This window comes from Peromyscus californicus, unplaced genomic scaffold, assembly GCF_007827085.1.
Source record: "Peromyscus californicus insignis strain IS unplaced genomic scaffold, ASM782708v3 Scaffold_12__1_contigs__length_115047231, whole genome shotgun sequence".
Taxonomy (NCBI): domain Eukaryota; kingdom Metazoa; phylum Chordata; class Mammalia; order Rodentia; family Cricetidae; genus Peromyscus; species Peromyscus californicus.
In genome coordinates, this window is record NW_026294413.1 from 53,356,949 (window position 1) to 53,375,312 (window position 18,364).

Sequence of the window (18,364 nt, forward strand, 5' to 3'; positions counted from 1 at the left end):
GGCTGGCCTTGGACTTCGGATCCTCTTGCTTCTCCATCTCCCTAGTATTGGGCTTAGCAGGTGTGTCCCATCACACCCAGCGATAACACAGCTTAAAAGAAAGAAATCAAGATGCCCTGGAGAAAACGCTAGAAGGAAATACAGCAAAATCTAGCCACGCTTGGGTCGGGCGAGAGAGGACTGAGGGTGACTCGGTTGTTTTCTAAATGCTCTGAACAGATGTTATATTTATAATAAAAATGTTTATTTAATTAAAAAAAAATCCCCAAACCACAGCAGGAACAGTTAAGTATAACAAGAGCTGGCGTGTTTGTGCGGCTGAGATACACAGGGGAGAGGTAGAAAGCCAAGCGTTACCAGAAGGGCCACGGGGTAGGGGGTCAGCTGTCTGAGGCAGTGAAGCTCTGTCTCGGGGGCCTGGACACCAAGAGTAGCTGGGTTGAGCAAGGGCTCTCCTGTCTCTCCGGGTCAGAGCACACAGGACAGGTGGGGCAGAGGCAGGGGGATTTGTAATCTCCACAGGCTGATGCCACCCAGGGAGGCCGTCCCAGTGCACCCTAGAACTCTGCCTTTTCCGCTGACAGTCAAGAACATCTTCAGTCCCCAGAAAGCTCCAGGGGTCCAGGCCTCCCAAAGATCTGGCAGTGGTATTTGAGGTCTCTGTCACCGGGTTCCCCTGTCCCTATTCCCCCTGTCCACTGGCCTCTGCTCCAGAGCAGATTTCTGTTGCCCTTCTCTCCCCAGCCCTCTGGCCGGCAGAGTAAGGTCAACCTATGCTGGCAGCCGTCACCAAACAACTGATTTTAATACAGACTGGGGACAGAGAGGTAGAAGCAGGAACACAATGGCATGCCCATGTCGTTCCCTCCAGCCAGCCTGGGCCGTTAACTGAGGTCGTCTTGCCCCCAGCTCCACAGCTCTTCTGTAAGGGAAGAGTTCTGTGGCTCCCAGTCCAGCAGACCTACAGTCAGAAGGGCTATCCAGCAGCTCCGTGTGGATGATGGTCACTGAGCTGTAGCGTAGCTGGGGGCCCAGGGACAACACAGGATGAGGCAGCAGAAGGAGTGCTGATTAAGCCAAAACAATTCCCCAGCTTCCCCAAGGAAGGGTGTCCATCCCCTGGGGTGGAGTACAGGGGTTGGAAGGAGTCATTGACCCCTGGTATGAACCTGATACCATGGAGAGGGAGGCCACGATGGAGCAGGTGGACACTCAGTGGCACTCCAGTTGTTGCCTTTAGGGCCAGGGCCAAGGGGAGGGACAGGGTTCCCCGCTGATGCCCCAAGTGATATTTGTGGAACGGACCCACACCCTCTAAATCCCCCAGTAACCATTCCTTGTTGAAATTATGCGTAGCACTTGGGTTATCTGCCCACCACCCACCCCTCCAGGCATCAGGATCCCCTATTTAGCTTCCTGTAATGTCCCTACAGCCACCTTCACTGCCTGGAACACAGCCCGATCCATCTAGGAACAAAAAAAAAAAAAAAAAAAGACAGAATTTTTAGTCATGTTCCAGCCCCCACCCTCACGTTCCCACTCCCTATCCTTCTCAAGGACACCTTTATCTGGCTAGCGGCCCACTCAGTTCAGACAGATCTGTTCTTCCGACTGAGGCTGTACCTCAAGGAGCTGGCCAGTATCACACTCACCTGGGCATAAAGCATACGGTGGTCAGGGGGCAGGCTGGCTCCCTGGTGGCAGAGCTGAGCAGAGAGGGCAGAGGTCTCAGGAGACAGGAAGTGCTGGGTGACACTGATTGTGCTCACCAGGCCCTGCACCTGTGCCGCGGGGGAACAAAAGCGAGAAGGTGAATTGGGGCTCAAGCCCCACTCTCCCTCTGACCACAGAAGTCTACTTTCCCATCCAACTTTCAGAAAGAAGTAGCCCTGGTTACAGTACCAGGCATCCCATGGGACATAGCCAGAACAAGACCTGGGGGATGCTGGTGTGCTGAGTGAGTTGGCTAAGACTAGATCAGATCTCTGGAGAGAGCTCCACATAGCTCTGAAGATTTCAAGACCCTCAGCTCTGCCATCTCCATGGCCTCCTGCCCTGCCTAGCTTTCTGCCAGGCACAAAAGGCTGTGTGATCATGACTCTGATAAGGTGTCCGTGCTACTTCTGATCTTCGGCTAAGCCCCACCCACCAGGGAAGCACCTGATGGGGTGCCCCAGCAGGCACCAGCACCGCCTCTCCAGGGGCTTGCAGCAGAGTCCAGCAGCTCACACCCCACTCTTCCCTTAGACGACGACGCAATCCTGCATCCAAGTAGCAGCTGCCTGGGGCGCCGGGCTCCAAGGTCCCTGCTCCAGCTGGGCACACCTTAAAGAAGAGAAAGAGACATGAATACCCATGGGAATGAAGGCAGGGATTCCAGAGAGGAAGGGGTGTGGTCTCTTTGGAGGCCCAGGTGCACTAGGATGCTGAAGCTGTCTTGAAGGGCAGGCAGAGGAGAGAGAGGGGTTGGTAGTAAAGGATGGGGGTAGGTCCAGGTTGGGCTGCAAGAAGCTTAGAGCAAAAGACACTCAAGCTGGGGAGGAGGGATCTGAGTCTCTGCTTTTCCTAGGATGTGCCTTTCACAGCCTTTGTGACCCTGGCCTGTCCACTTGTTCTCTCAACTGGCCCCTTTCTCCAAAACCCAGGAAGATGTCCTGTACAAGCCCCATTCATAACCGTGTTCACGAGGAATTCTTAAGTTTTTGTAAACAGCCTGCATTATACGCCAAATTGTGGAGAAACTGTAGCTTCCCCAGGGAGACGATCCAGGATTCAGAAAAGGCAGGGCCACACAGAAGTTCTGACTCGCAGTGGGTGGACAGGCTGAGGCCCCGGCAGCAGGCAGAGCTATGGGAACCATCATCAGCCCAGGCAGAGTCGGAGCTCCATGGGCAGGCAGGGACAAGTGGAGACCGGAAGAGGTGCCCAGGGAACACCTGCAGAGGTGAGCGCCAACATCATGCTCCAACTGGCCACCAGCTAAACTCACCCCCTTCAGCTAGGACCTCAGCCATTGTCCCTGGATCGAAAGGGTACTGGCAGGGGTGGGGTGGGGTGGGGAGGCTTGTGAACCACATCCCCTAGAGGAGTCCCAGGAGGATGCCAAGGTTCCTTGGTTCCAAAGATTCGAGTCCATCCTGGGGCTATAGTAGTAACAGGCCACCCAGTGAGAAAGCGCCCCTCAGACCTCCCCATGAGTCACCCCACTGGGCCATATGGGACTGCCAACAGCCAACCACGCCCAGAGCAGACAAGGCCATCTGTTCAAGATGGTGCTCTTGTCGGCTCCTCTCTGCAAGTCACAGCATCTGGGTGTGTATCTGCAGATGTGTGTGCCGGTGTGCAGAGCATGGTGGACAACGCCACATCCACACCGGCATGTTTGTGTGCAGCTTAGCAGGGTGACACTTACGTCTTTTCTCTAGGACAGCTGGGACTCGGCTGGACTTTGAAACCACCAGGCCCACCTCAACCATTTATTTGTTTTACTTAGTATCATTATTTTTGGTGGCAGTAGTCAGGGAGAGTTTCAGACAGGGGTCTCACGTCACCCAGGCTAGCTTAAAACTAACCTTATAGGCTGAGGATGACCCTGAACTTCTGATCCTCCTGTTTCTACCTCTCAAGTGCTGGGATTATAGGCATATGCCAACATGCTTGGCTCGTTTATTTATTTTTGAGACAGGGTCTCATTACATAGCTTAGGCTAGCCTCAAGCGCATGACTCTTCTCTCTCAGCCTACCATACCCTGGCCTCCCATCTCCCCTGTCCTTCTGGAGTTTTCTGCCTTCTTCTCTCCCTGCTCTACCACTAGGTACCTATCCTGGTAGGTAGGTGTGCCCACCTTCCTCCTTCAGCCCTCTTCATGGCCAGTGCCTCCCCTAGAGGTCTTTCCTCACAGTATGAATTACAGGAAAGGGAGCAGCTGTTTGCCAGTCTCTTAGCCCTGGAGCTGAGCAAGGGGAGAGAGACTTCCTGCTCCCAAGAGGAACACAGGGTAGTAACCTAGAGTTAGAATAAATGTAAGCTCAGATCCCAGGGTTACCACTAAGCCTCAGTTTTCCCACCCATAAAATGGGAAAGTAGCTGTCCCTTCCTAGCTCAGGAGTGAGGAAGAGGATACCCACTGAGACAATACACCAAAGCCCTAACACAATGCCCATTCTACAGTTACTGCCTCATCTCTTCAGTAGATTCTGACTTCCTTGCTCTATCCTCTCCTCTCTGAGCCCCACCAGGAAATCAGACTTCCGATCTGCTCTCTCTGCACCTGTCTACCTGAGTCTGGCTAACTCACCTTCAGGACTAGGGTAAGCAGCAAGGTCACAGGAGATAGGAGCACACAAGACATGGGCAATGAACATCTTGGCTATGCAGGGACAAGGGGTGGGCTCTGAGCTCCCTCCCTCCTCACCATCTGGAGAAAGCGACGGATGCGCTGGGCATCCTGGGCCCGGAACACGTGCCACACAGTGCTGGTCTGGCTACCTGGAGACCAGAGTCCCTCCCCATCCAGGCCTGAGAGGAAATCTGCAGGAGAAAGAAGGCTCAGGTGAGCCCAGGGTAGGCAAAGGCACGCATTATCACTGACAGTTTGACTTGCTGGTGTCCCCAGCCCAAGGACTTGCCTTTCTGTGCTCGGTGCCAGGCAGGCAGCTGTGCCTCGGCGTGCACCAGGATACTGATTAGGTCAGACACCTCTACACATAGGTTCTTGGTCCCCAGGTGTCCACGGTGTGGGCTCACACCTGCATGGAGGTAGAGCGAGGATAGTTGGGATTAAATAAGAGACGTAGTGTCAGCCCTAAGGCACAGATGCCCCCTGTGCCCTAAGATGTTAGATAAGGCAGAGGTAGGGAGGGACGGGAGTGGGAGGGCACTCACCATAGGCTGCCCAGAGCTGGGGCTCCAATGGATGCAGGGGGAGGCCCAGGGGGAGGTAGGAAGCTAGGTTGAGTTTCCCTTGGTGGGCACAGTACTCTGGGAGTGGAAGGCTGGAGGCAAGGTTCTCCACCCTGGGGAAAGGGGTTGGGAGGGGGAATCATGCATAGGAAGTCTAATTCAGACACCTGAGACCCATCATAGCTTCCCACATTCAGAGGGCAAAGTCCATCCCCCCAGGAATTTCTTTCTTTTTTTTTATAGTTTTTTTTAAAGATTAATTAATTAATTAATTAATTTTGTATACAGTGGTGCCTGTGTGTCAGAAAGAGGGCACCAGACCTCACTATTGATGGCTGTGAGCCACCATGTGGTTGCTGGGAATTGAACTCAGGACCTCTGGAAGAGCAGCCGGTGCTCTTAACTTCTGAGCCATCTCTCCAGCCCCTCCCACAGGAATTTCTATCACTCCCCCAAAGAGAGACCCTCCATCCCCTTTGTCCCCTGCTCTAACTAGACTTCCATTCTAAGCCCCTTTAGACAGCCTGGACATTACGGGTGAGGAGAAGATTGCCAGCGGCTGGGTTAGTCTTTGGTACTGTACATACCTGCTAGCATCCTTGTCCCCCAGGGTTCGGTGCAGCAGGAGGACGGAGCCCTCATCTAACTTTGGACGTGCTAAGGAAAGAGATAGATGTCAGTGACCCTATCTTGTGGTGTAGTCTTTCGGGCCCAGAGACTCCTTCCTGTCCCCGTGGCAGCCGTACCTAAGTTCAGTGTCTACCTCAAACCTAGCTTCTAGCTGCCTCTAGAGCTACCAAGGATTCCCTTGGTACCTGACCCCCTCAGGGACATGCTCCCAGCTCCCTCTACCCCATGTCAGGAATACTTACTCTCAGGGTGAGAGAATCCTTCCCAGAATGCTGTGCTGTCCAGGCTTGTGGGCTGGGGAGGCCCGAGGGCAGTCAGTGTCTGTACCTGGCCACCAAGTGTCCCAAGAGCTTCCATTCCCCACAGGCTAACTCTCAGCGTCTTCTGGATGCCCGATACTAACACAGGCTGCAGAGGGGAAGAAAGAAGGACACAAGAATTGGGGGGTGAGGGGGGAGTTCATGGCAGTCAGGCTGGGGCATGTTGTGGCAGCTCCAGAACAGCGGGGGAGGGGCCGGGAACAGACCAACCTTGTCGCTCCCTCTGAACACCAGGGCACCCTGAGCCTGGGGACCAGGACCCTGTGAGGCAGGTGAGGCCATAGCACTGGGAAGGGAGAGGCAGGCCAGCTTACCTGGCCCTGCCGCCAGTGTTCCTGGAAGAGGTGAAAGCCATGCCTAGGCCTGGGCTCCTGCAGCCACAGCAAAGCCCCAGGAGGAGACAGCCGGGTTCGCACCGGTGACAGGGGCAGGCTCAGGCCCTTGCGTAAGCCTGGCCCCGCTCGAAGGCCTGGCCCCAAGGCTTTCTCCTGGATCTTCCGTTCTACTACCTGGGCAATAATGCTGTCCAGGATGTTGGTAATGCGGTCATCCTGTGGGGAGGCAGGGATGGGGGTGGGGGAGGAGGCAAGAAGGCTCAGGACCTATTCAGCCACATAGGCATGACCCCCCAGCCTCGGCTCCTCAGGCTCTTAGCCCTCCCTCTGAGCCCTTGCTCACACTGGGCAGAGCCGGGGTGACGGGCGCAAAGGCCATGTGAATCCGCTCATGCCCCAGGCAGAGTTTGACCGCAGTGGAGGCTAGCAGTTCACAGAGAGAGGGACAAGGAAGGGGTGATCGGCTAGCACGCTCCTCTGCTGGGGTCTCAGTGGAGTCTGGGGTCTCTGTTGGAGAAGAAAATGGTGAGCAACTTTCCGTTTGGCCTTTCGCCTTTATCTCCAAGAGATGTCCGTTCATCCCCTGGCCAAGCCTGATCTCTCCTCAGCATTACCCCAACATTACTCTGCTCTGTCTGGGTGCCATCCCACCACTGCCTTCCTAAACGTTGCAGAGCCTCTAAGAGAGGGGGGGGCTCAGGGGCTGGAGAGATGGCTCAGCGGTTAAGAGCACTGGCTGCTCTTCCAGAGGACCCGGGTTCAATTCCCAGCACCCACATGGCAGCTCACAACTGTCTATAACTCCAGTTCTGGGGGATCTGGCATCCTCACACAGACCTACATGTAGGCAAAACACCAACGCACATAAGCAAAAAAAAAAATGAATAAATTATATATATATATAAAAAAAGTGGCTCAGAATGGGAGTCTGAGACTGGGAAACAGCTCAGCAGGTAAGCACAGCATTTCTGTGTAAGCATAAGAATCTAAGTTCAAATCTCTAACACCCATGGCAAAACAAACAAAAACCAAAAACAGCCACCTCAGCTCTTGGGTTGGGGAGGGGGTGACTCAGAGACGGGGAGCATCGCTCAAGTTTGCTGGCCACCAACCTAGCTTCAGGTTCAGAGGGAAACCCTGTCTCGAGGGACTAAGGTGGAGAGTGATCCCCGATGTCTCCACGCACACACAATAAACGAATGAATGCATAAATAAATAATAGGAGGTCTGGCTGGAGGAGTCAGGGCACGGTCGTGAGATGAGGGATGGAGATTCTGCTTCATGTGTTGCAGGGGGAGGGGAGTTGATTGCCAAGGTGTTGCCAAGTTTCCTCCGGAGACTTTTATTCCTCACTGCCCTCCTGTACTCCCCATCCAAGGGGCATGGGGGTGGGGCAGGCACTCACCTTCTTTGATGTCCTTGGTCCTGTTGGAATCTCCATTGCAGGAAGGTTGTGGAGCTGGGGGGGGTTTCTCTGTTGGTTCTTTCTGTTAAACATCATAAACCAGCACCACCCCGAACCCAAAAGAGATTTTAAAACTGGTAGGCACAACTGAATTCAATGTTCAAGAATTAACAATGTGCTCTTCTAAGTCTTAAAGTTGTTGGCAAGGGAGTGAAAGGTTACTGTATGTAGAGTTAATAGAGAAAATAAAACTGCTATGTACTTCTCTACAGGGCATGGTCTAAACATGTGTTAAAGCAGACACAAATAAACGCACAGACAAGTAACTGGGAAAGGTCAAAACGTTAATGGCAACTTAAGAGGTCAGCATTATTTTCTTACTTATCTATATTTTCTGAATTGTCTATAATGGATATATGGCAATGTCTGGTATATAAAATGTACTTTTCGACCAGGTATAGTGGCATACGTCTGTAATCCTTGTACTCTGGAGGTCAAGGCAGATGGACTACAAATCTCAGCTAACCTGGGATGAAAGACCTTATCTTTGAAAAAACAAACTCCCCTGGGTGGTGCGCGCCTTTAATCCCAGCACTCGGGAGGCAGAGCCAGGTGGATCTCTGTGAGTTCGAGGCCAGCCTGGTCTACAGAGCGAGATCCAGGACAGGAACCAAAACTACACAGAAAAACTTTGTCTCAAAAAACCAAACTCCACACAACAATAAAATGTACCTTCCATTTTTCCATGCTGCGATGGAACCCAGGGCCTTAGGCACGCCAGGAAGCACTCTGGCACCTAGCTACATCCCAGCTCTTGGTTTTTATGAGACAGTCTCCCTGTGTTAACTAGGCTAGTCTCAAGCTCCTGTTTCTCCTGCCTCCACTGTCTAAGACATGTGTCATCATGCCCAGTTCATAAAATACCCTTATAGGGTCAGCAAGATGGCTCAGAAGGTAAGGGCACCCACCAAGCCTGAGTTGAATCCCCGGAACCCACACATTAGAAACGGAAGAACCAACTCTCACAAGTGGTCCTCTGACCTCCATGTGTGTGTGTGCCTTGGCATGGGCTGTGCCCCTCCCCCACATAAAAAATGTCAAGTGTCCATACCCAGAATTAACTCTTTCTCAAGGGAATAATTTTTTTAAAGTGAAAAAAAATTTTTTTCTGAGTGCCTGTACAGTGCCTGCCATGAGTGAGGTGCCCCGGCTACTGAGAGGGTGGGCTGACACTGAGCCAGAAAGGACCCGTGGCTGGGGTGGCAGTGGTGAGATAAAGTAGCGAGGGCTGGCCTCGAAGACGAACCAGGTGAGGCAGAACTCTAGGAAGCAGGGAGAGAGGATTTGTGGTAGGGGATGGAGGGAACAGACACATACTGGAGTCAATGTTGGGATCCTGCTTCCTGCAAACGTGGGGAATAGCTTGTTCCACCAGCTTCTACGTCCCTCTTCATCCCCACCAACAGAGGAAGGCCAACCCCACCCCACCCCACCCCACGTGGTCAGTCATATACATGCACACTGCCCAATCCTGGGGGCCGCCCAGCTGGTGCTTGTCACTCGGATCACGCCCTGGTTCTTACCTGCTGACCCCCATCCCCAGGGGCCCACACTCGGGCATCCACTTGGCAGAAACAGTGGCCCCGGATGTCAAACTTGGCCCAGACCTGGTGCATCCCAGTGCTCAGTTCTGCCAGCGCTGAGTGTGTAGAAGAAGGGGTGGAGATGGAGCAGCCTGGCCTCACCAACCGGGAGACCATGTCACCAGGGTCAGGAACAACAACGAGACAGTATGACTGTCTCCCTCAGGACCCACCCACTGCATGCCCCACCCCTCCACGATGGCTCACCCTGGCTGGAGACAAACTGGGTCAGAATCAGGGAACAGGCAGCATGCCCAGCCTCCTGGGCACACTCCTCTGTGTGCTGCTCCCGAGAGCCTGTGGGGTAGGAAGAGAGGCGCTGCACGTCCAGAAAGCAAGGTAACCACAGGTTAAGGTCAAGGAAGAAGGCCAAATACATGATATGTAAATCAGGAGTTCAGCAAGCCACAGGACAAGTGCTTGCTGGGAAGGCTGGGTCTATGTAACATCATAGAATCCTTTGCTTTTGGAATGCAGAGGCTTTGGAATGCATACACTGCATGCTTTGCAGGATCCGAAGGTGGGGGTCTGTGAGATGGCTCGGCAGGTAGAGGCGCGTGCCACCAAGCCTAAGGACCTGAGTTTGATTCCCAAGAATCATGGTGGAAGGAGAGAACTGATTCCCAAAAGACGTCCTCTGACTGCCACACACACACACACACACACACACACACACACACACACACACACACACACACAAATAAATAAATAAATCATCAGTCAATAAATAAATAAATATTTTTAATTGAAGATCCCAGGGTGGTCATATAAGAATGTATCTGACTCTAGAACTCTTTTTAGCCATGCCTACTGGAACCCTGGGAAACTCCAAGACCTGAGGTGGTCAAGTTGAGCCAAGGGAGTAAAAGCTAAAAACCTTGCCAAGGGTGGAACTGAATCAGCAGCCCTGAGTCTAAAATCTTGGCTATAACATGGACTTGCTTTGGGGCCTTGGGCAGGTCACTGATGCTCTCTGAGTTATTCTTACACAGAAAATGTCACTGTGTTAACGTGGAAGCTGATCAAAGTGAGAAGCAGAGGGCTTCTGACTTCTGTGTGTGCGCGCACTTGTGTGTGTACACGCACATGCATGTATGTGTGTGGACCTTATCCTTTCAGGCTAGATCTCTCACTGAACCTGGAGTTCATTAATTCAGCCAGGCTGGCTAGCCAATGAGCTCCGGGAATCTGCCTGTCTCTGGTCCCCCAGTGCTAGGCCACCATGTCCAGACTTGATGTGGGATCTGAACTTAGAGCCTCCTGTTTGCTTGGTCAGAACTGACCGAACTCACACCCCCAGTGCCCAGGTACTCAACTTCTTTAAAAAGTGGATAAGAAATGGGCTGGAGAGATGGCTCGGTGGTTAAGAGCACTTGTTGACCGGGTTCAGTTCCCATCAAGCCTGTGGCAGTTCATAACTGTTTATAATTCTGGTTTCAGGGGCTCTGACCCCCGTTTTCTGACCTCCACAGGCAGCAGGCACACATGTGGTACACACACATACACGCAGACAAAACACACATACATATAAAATAATAAACACACCTAAAAAAAGCTAATCTGGCCGGGTGGTGGCGCACGCCTTTAATCCCAGCACTCGGGAGGCAGAGCCAGGCGGATCTCTGTGAGTTCGAGGCCAGCCTGGGCTACAGAGCGAGTTCCAGGAAAGGCGCAAAGCTACACAGAGAAGCCCTGTCTCGAAAAACAAGCAAACAAAAAAGCAAATCTGGTTTTCCTCACCTGCTTTCTCCTTGGTCTTGCCAGCTCCGGCTGTGCGCCCACAGGCTACACACAGCCGGTGGCTGCAGTGGGGACATCTCCAGTGGGTGTTGAAGAGTCCATGTTGGCAACGGCTGCAGCAGTGTGGAATGCCTGGGCTGTCCTCTGTCATGGCTGGCCCCTGGCCTGCTGACCACAGAACAGGGTCAGAGGGCTCAAGGACACGCCCCCTGGGGAGGACCGCCACATGCAGCAGTGATTCTCAACCTGTGCCTTCCGACACCCCCTTTGGGGGGTCAAATGACACTTCACAGGGGTCGCCTAAGACCATCTGCAGATCAGATATTTACATTATGACTCATAACAGTAGCAAAACTATAGTTATGGCGTAGCAACGAAAATAAGTGTATGGTTGGTACGGGGAGGAGGGTCACCACCACGCGAGGAACTGTATCAAAGGGTCGAAGCATTAGGAAGGTTGAGAACCACTGACAAATAGGAAGTAACAGGGGATAGGCCGAGAGCAATTTCTACTCGGAGCCACTAGAAGAAGGCACGGGGCTCTTTGGCCGTTCCTCATACTTTACTCCACATACTTGTCTGGCAGTGCCATCCTCTCCCGCACACTCCCAGGGCAGTAGCGGCCTCCGCTCCCCAGGCCAGCCCCACCCCCAGCCTTGCCACGGGGATCTCCCCAGTGTGCCCGTATTACTAAGCCACACCACCACTTCCAGCACATTTTTCCACCCACCTCCCCACTCTCCAAGCCCTACTGCTACCAGAAATGGAAAGACACAGCAGCTACTCAGGTGGCCTTCCCTCCAGGGAACTTAACAGATTAAAAGAGGAAACCCTCAGAGGCCACTCCTGCCCTTACCCAAAGGAAGGGATTTTTTTTTTTTTTGGTTTTTCAAGACAGGGTTTCTCTGTGTAGCTTTGCGCCTTTCCTGGAACTCACTTGGTAGTCCAGGCTGGCCTCGAACTCACAGAGATCCACCTGCCTCTGCCTCCCGAGTGCTGGGACTAAAGGCGTGCGCCACCACCGCCCGGCGGAATTTTTTTTTTTTTTTAAGAGCCAAGGTTCAGACTTGGTAGGTGGAAAGGGCCCTGCCGAGCACACAGTCAAGGTGTCCCAAGTGGGCCCAGGAGACTCCGAGTTTCTCGGGAATAGGTCTTGCCCTCCCAGAGTGCACATCCCACTCAGGGATACAACCCACAGAGTCATGACTCCAGAGCTCCTGGCCGAAAAGACCATGGAAAGATGAGGGTGACGTGCAGGGGAACTTCACAAGTGGCCCCAGAGGATGAGTAAGTCCTTATCCACCAGGTAGGAAGGGATGATCAGGGCATTCCAGATTGAGGGAACAGCCAGTGCCAAGGCCCCAGGGCACAGACAAGCTTGGTGATCCGGGAAAGGAAAGATGGGTGGCGTGTATGCCAGGAATCCAGGCTGGGAGTGGCAGGATCCTATAGGAGCTGGCTTATGACTGAACAAACTAGGGGCTGCCCTGTCTGGAGTACGACGGTGACCCTGGGGATCTTCATGCAGGGAGTAACTCGTGGGCCCGGGGCTGTGGTTTACAAAGATCATAGTATTGCTGGAAAGAGCCGCAGAAAGGGTGGCCTGGATCTGAGGACCCAGCTGAACGCTGAGTCTCTACCCTCAGCCTGAATCCCACCAGCTTTCCAGGCCCATGAGTCTCATCACTCTAGAGCCTTTCCCTGGCCTTTACCTCTCTGAAGCCCTGTCACCTTCCAGGCTCTTGAGACATTTGTACTGGCTCTGTTTCCCTACAAGCCCTATTGTTCTCAGAGAACCGGACTGAGTCAAGTCTTTAAGACTTCCCAGCAGGATTCCCCACCCAGGGCCAGAAACCCCAGTCCAAGTTAGGAATGGGGATACAGAAGGACGGAGCTCTCCTGAGCAGGCCAGAGAACCCTGAAGCACTGGTAAACATGGGTTGGGAGAGACAAGCAGGAGCAGGCCCACAAGGGAGGTCAGCTCACCTTCACGCTGTGCCCAGGCAAGAGCCTCCCTCTCCCTCCGCATCAGGCGGCAGAGTCGGTCGCCCAAACCACTCAGCAGGTGCTTGGCCAGCCCCTTGTTGAAGGGAGCTTCTGGGTCAGACCCTCCTCCCTCCTCGGAGCTGGCAGAGGAACCCTCCTCCTCCAACTGTTTCTCTTCCAGGGGCAACCTGGAGAGGAGAGGGCAAGGGGGCTTGAGGAGGGAGCCCATCGGTGGGGGGAGCAGGGGGCATTGCTGGCTGTGACAGTCAGGAGCAATACTCACCTCTGTGATTTCTGGGAGTGGCTGGTCAGCACTCCTACATCTCCAGCTGCCCGGACACAACTCTGGCACTGAGTGATACCTGCTAAGTGAGCCTGGCAAGATGTATCCTGAAGCCTGGATTCCTGGAGGCTAATCCTGCCATCTTGGGGTCCTGAGGAGACAATACAGCTGCTTTAGGGAGTCTGGTTTCTGAGGCTTGTGTTAGCTAATGACCTGAATTAGCACCCACCCTGTCCACATGCCGCCAATTCAGCCCCTGGTCCCCAAATCTGTGAGGACTAATTCCGAACTCGAAAGAGAACCAGGCAGGTATAAGTTTCACACACACACACACACACACACACACACACACACACACACACACACACACGCGCGCGCGCGTGCGGCTGAACAGTGGCTAGAGATATCCCTGGCAGGGGTGGAGGCTGAGGGATTGTTTAGCAGGTTCAACCCAAAGCTTTGGGCAGCCCGAGCAATGGTCCTTGTACACGTGCAGAATCCGGCCAGTATAGACTTTGGATAGGTTGGCTAAAAGCTCAGTGGCTATGTGACACCCCGAGGAGATGATTCCAGCGTGGATGGATGGGCACCGGAAAGCGAGAAGGCCAGGGTTTCAACACAGAACACAGGTGCTGTAACCCAAGACGGCAGAGGAGCCAACAACTCCCCAGCCCAGACTGAGGCGTGCAAGGATGCAGACAGACCCACGCCAGGTGCAGAGGCTTTAAGGTCAGGTCGTAGAGACAGTCCTCTGGGCCCAGCAGTCCAAGAGGCTGAGAATGAGGTGATCCTGCAGAAACCAATCTGGCTCCAGGATTGCTGGAACCCTCTGTGAAGGACACAGTGTAGCAGAAGAGTCCATGATGTACCCAAAAGGCTGTCATGCTGAAAAGTCCAAACTGACTCTCCATGATTCAGCTGGCCAAGAGACAGGGGTCCTTCAGGAGAGGCAATGCCTGAACTAGGAATTGTGGTGCAAATAACCATGGCATCGGACACGTATTGTTTACTAGGTGCCATGAGATCTCCGGTGTCCTGACGAGCCGTCTGTTCCTTCCTGTAATCTTCATAAGGTAGGGACCATCTTTACTCCCACGACACGTGAGGGAACTAGGGTTCTCAGAGGTGAAGTAACTTCTTCCTTCAGGCCGCAGGTACTGATCAGCATGTCAAGAAGCAGACGCTGCCAAGCGGTGGTGGCGCCCGCCTTTAGTCCCAGCACTCGGGAGGCAGAGCCAGGTGGATCTCTGCGAGTTCGAGGCCAGCCTGGGCTACAGAGTGAGTTCCAGGAAAGGCGCAAAGCTACACAGAGAAACCCTGTCTCGAAAAACCAAAAAAAAAAAAAAAAAAGCAGACGCTGTCTCTGGAGCCCCTGCTCTGAACCATGCCATTGAATTGCCGCCAACAACAACAACTCACCAAGAGGTGGGGATGGGAACCGCTGACTAGAAAGCTGTGATGGCCAATCCTAAGAGCCAGAGAACTATGGTGGTTCGGGAAGGAACCCTGCCATCTTAGCAGGACCCATCACAAAGGCCTATGGACTTCAGTGCCCTGTAAAGGCCCAGCCCTGTTGCCCCTCCTTCAACGGGGCCCCTGCAGCCGGCCTGCCATCCCCTTACCTCTCTGCTCCTCCTGCCGCTGGGCCTCCTCCGTCTTGCTTCCTGTGGATGTGTCTGGTACCTCCTGCCAAGCCCTGGCCCCCTGCCTCCCAGTGCCTGGGAAAGGGTGGGAGGGGCGTTTGGGAGCTGGGCCCCTTGCTGCTCCCTGAACCTCTGGACTGCCTGCCCTCTTGAGTGCCCGGATCCCAGTGGCCTGACTCTCTTCCTTCTTAGGACAACCACCTGGGCACTCAAACTGTTCTGAGTGGCGTGTGAGCCAGGTCTTCTTAAGCTTGGTGTGATGGCTTGGGGGGCAGGCCCTGGAGTCAACCTTGCTCCTCTCTTCGCTGGATTCACCTGGCCCACTGGTACCCCCCTCTGGGCTATCCTGGCATTTTCTACAGGGGCCAAGATCCCCCTCTCTGGCAGTTAGGTGGGATGAGCAACAGCCGCCCGTAGGAATGGCAGCTCCAGGAGACGGGCATCTTGGTGTGGCTGGTGGTTCCAGCTGATACCCAAGGCTATTGCTTCCTGGCCCGGCCCAAATGTTGCCAAGAGTGTGAACTAGGCCTGGGGGACAAGAGGGCCAGGGGGTCCGAGGAACAGTGTCTGGGTACCCCAAGAAAAGTGGGCAAAGATTCTGCTGCCTGCCGGTGCCTGTCTCCCCATCCCTCTGGTGAAGTGAGGGACCTTCTGCCTCACAAGCTCGCTGGAGATGCCCACCAGGGGCTAAGCCCAACAACCCAGACTCTGACACTGCCAAGGGTTCCTTTGCTGGCCTGAGGATGTTCGGATCCTTATGGTAGAAGCCCTGAAAAAGGAGAAAGGCCTAAGTTAATGCTAACGTAGCTTCTCGGCATTTAAAAGAAACAAGCAGGACTGACAGTAGCAACTATTAAAAATAAAATACAGGTAGAAGGCGTCAACGGTGAACTCATACGCTGGCAGGCAAGTGGTGCCTCCCTAGGTGGCTCCCCTACCACCCTGGGTTCCCCCTTGATCTCCTCCCAAGCTTTCTTGGAGTCCTCCAGTATCCAGAGGCTGAAAGGCTAATGCTTGCCATGGCGATAGGACATCAGGACCTACGAGAGAATTCCGCTTGGACCCACATGGGTCTTTGTTTGTTTTGGTTTTGGAGAAAGGATCTTTCTATGTAGTCCAGACTAGCACGGGACTCACAACCTTTCTGTCTCATAGGCATACACTATGATGCCCATCTTTGCTCTCCAAACACTTAAAAATCTCATTCTAGGCATCTGGGATAGCCCGTCAGGAAGGAGCCCCAGAAACAGGCCATGAGGACTGTGCCTCTCACCCACTCTTGGCCCGCAGGATAAGGCTACACATTCCACGGGCAGTTTCTAAGTCCTGATCCCGGGTGAGTCAATGGCTGAAGTGGCCCAGGGGCAGGGCAGGGCAGGGCAAGGAGCGAGAGCTGCCCAGTGTTTCGGTTTGTCTTCAGGGCTAGGGACAACTGAACCCCATGCACTCACTATTCTGTCACTCACCTTGCTGCCTAAGCTGAAGGCAGAGGGCACTTTTGGCTGGCCCCCGGAATATGCCCAGGGGTGAGAGGCCAAAGGCCAGTCATATGGACGCTCTGGGGGCAGGCTGGACATCAGGTAGGGCGGCAAGCAGGTGGGAACCCAGAAAGGAGCTCGCTCTAGAATCTTGGTCTCCAGCAGGAAAGGGCAGTGCAAGGGTCGAAAGGCCACAGGGTCACTCTTGGGGTGGCCACTACTATGCTCAGGTAACAGGGGGCCGTAGCGAGGTGGGCACGCTGGCCCACAGAAGGCCAGTGGATGGGCCAGCATCGCTTCCTTCCAGTGCAGTCCTTCCTTGCTGCCCAGCCAGCTGGCCTTTCTCTTCCCATTCCGAGGACCCTCACCCTCGACCAGTGAGAGCGTGTCCTTGGGGCCTTGGGGGAAGCCAGGAGGGAGCCAGGAGTCCGGAGTGCTCAGGACGCCCCTCCAAAAGGGAGCAGGTTCTCCTAGGCACAGTGCCCCATGGCGCAAGCCATCCTGTGGTGGGGTACCGGTCTCCTGTCCCACAATGCCGTTCTCAGGGGCTGTCTTCTCCCAGGCTGGGGTGTCCTTCAGGAAGCTGGGCATACTCTCCATCACTCTCCTGCCCTCATGGGGCTCTCCCAGGGGGGGGTCCTGGAGTATAAGGGCAAAGCATGAACTCTTTAGGCACATGCCCCACGTACCTTACCATGGGCACCACCCTGGGAATACCAAAGTGACTCAAACAAACCAGTAAAGCAAGTGCCAGGCCACGGTACGGCACAAAGCAGCTTTCCACAAGTGGCCAAAGGGATTCGGCTTCATGGCCGGAAGTTAATACCTTTTCCTAAGTTCTGACCCCTATCTGAATTTGGAGGTCCAAATTCAACAGAAGGTTGTCACTTCTAGGGTGAAAGGTTCTACCCTTATGGAGCTAGAAATCTGGTTACAAGTCTTGGAAATGGATAGGAAGCAAGCCTGTAAAAGGCAATCTTAGCAGAAGGACTCAACTCGAGGGAGGCTGGATCCCGGCTCTGACCCTGTGTCACCTGCTCTGTGGATGTTCAGAGGATCATTTTCTCCTCCGGGCTCCAGTGTCCCCGTGTGTAAAAGTGGGACCTGGGACATAGAGGACTCTTTCTAAACCTCAGTCTGTGGTTTTGGGGGGTGCTGCTTTCCCACCCCCATCTCCAGCTCCCACCAGGCTTGCAAGACTGGGATGTTCAGGCCTGGCAGGTTGGATGGAGTCCCTGGGCAGGGCAGCTAGCCAGGGCTGCTGGCTGGTGTCTCTCCCTACACCTGGGCTGGCTGACTCTGCCCCTTGGTGGGCTCTCGTGTCTTGGCATCTCCAACACAGTACCAGGACGGCTGCTGGGGGGTAGGATCTGGGCTCCCAGGGGGAGGGGTAAACGAGCATGTGAGAAAGGATTAAGAGGTTTCAGACTTGGATGGGACAGTGCCGGGCTCCGCTGCGAACTGCAGCTTGGATGGGGGGAGGGAAGGAGGCGGGGAAAGCAGGCTGGGCCCCAGAGATACGCAAGCGAGGGAAAATTGAACACGCAGGCGAGGGACCAGGATGACAGGTGGCACCAGATCAGCTGCACTCTCCCGGAGCAGTCCCCTTGGCCCGCCCGAGGAAGCCCCAAGAGGGATGGATATACGGGATCCTTGGCGGAGGCGCCAGAAATTTTCGGAGCTGCAGCCTGCGTGCGGTCCAGCTCCCTTAGTTGGGCATTCTAACACTTTCATGTTAATGAGTGAGATCCAGTCCAGAGTGGCACGGGCACTTCACTCCCCCCTGCACCTTGGAACGGGCTCATAAAGCCCCATTACAAGTACCCCAGAAGGCGCCCCCTCTCGGCGTTTACCTGGGCTTCACAGGCCGGGCGCGGTGTGGGCGGCGGTCGTGCTGGCCGGCGCTGGGCACTCGCTCCCCATGGGCCGGCTTCGGGGCGTTCTCCCTCTTTCTGCTCAGCGCGCTCGCGCTTTCTTTCCCCCCGGGCGTCGGGGGCG

General features: G+C 54.4%; 1 protein-coding gene across 2 annotated transcripts; it reads right to left on the reverse strand.

Moving 5' to 3' along the window:
* Positions 1 to 222: 222 nt before the first annotated feature.
* Hr (HR lysine demethylase and nuclear receptor corepressor) lies at positions 223 to 18,349 on the reverse strand. Of its 2 annotated transcripts, XM_052732811.1 has the most exons (19): positions 18,220 to 18,349; positions 16,355 to 17,005; positions 14,868 to 15,657; positions 13,246 to 13,396; positions 12,963 to 13,150; positions 10,977 to 11,144; positions 9,444 to 9,533; positions 9,177 to 9,292; positions 7,594 to 7,675; positions 6,532 to 6,695; positions 6,168 to 6,404; positions 5,776 to 5,941; positions 5,491 to 5,560; positions 4,886 to 5,016; positions 4,630 to 4,749; positions 4,416 to 4,531; positions 2,161 to 2,325; positions 1,653 to 1,781; positions 223 to 1,467 (listed from the first exon to the last, which is right to left on the reverse strand). In XM_052732811.1, exons 2-19 carry the CDS (start codon positions 16,964 to 16,966, stop codon positions 1,405 to 1,407), a joined length of 3,558 nt encoding a protein of 1,185 aa, XP_052588771.1. In that variant the 5' UTR covers positions 16,967 to 17,005; positions 18,220 to 18,349; the 3' UTR covers positions 223 to 1,404. The 2 variants fall into 2 exon arrangements, with proteins under 2 accessions (XP_052588771.1, XP_052588770.1); XM_052732810.1 differs by lacking the exon at positions 18,220 to 18,349 and having other exon boundaries at positions 10,977 to 11,141; positions 16,355 to 17,022.
* Positions 18,350 to 18,364: the final 15 nt, after the last annotated feature.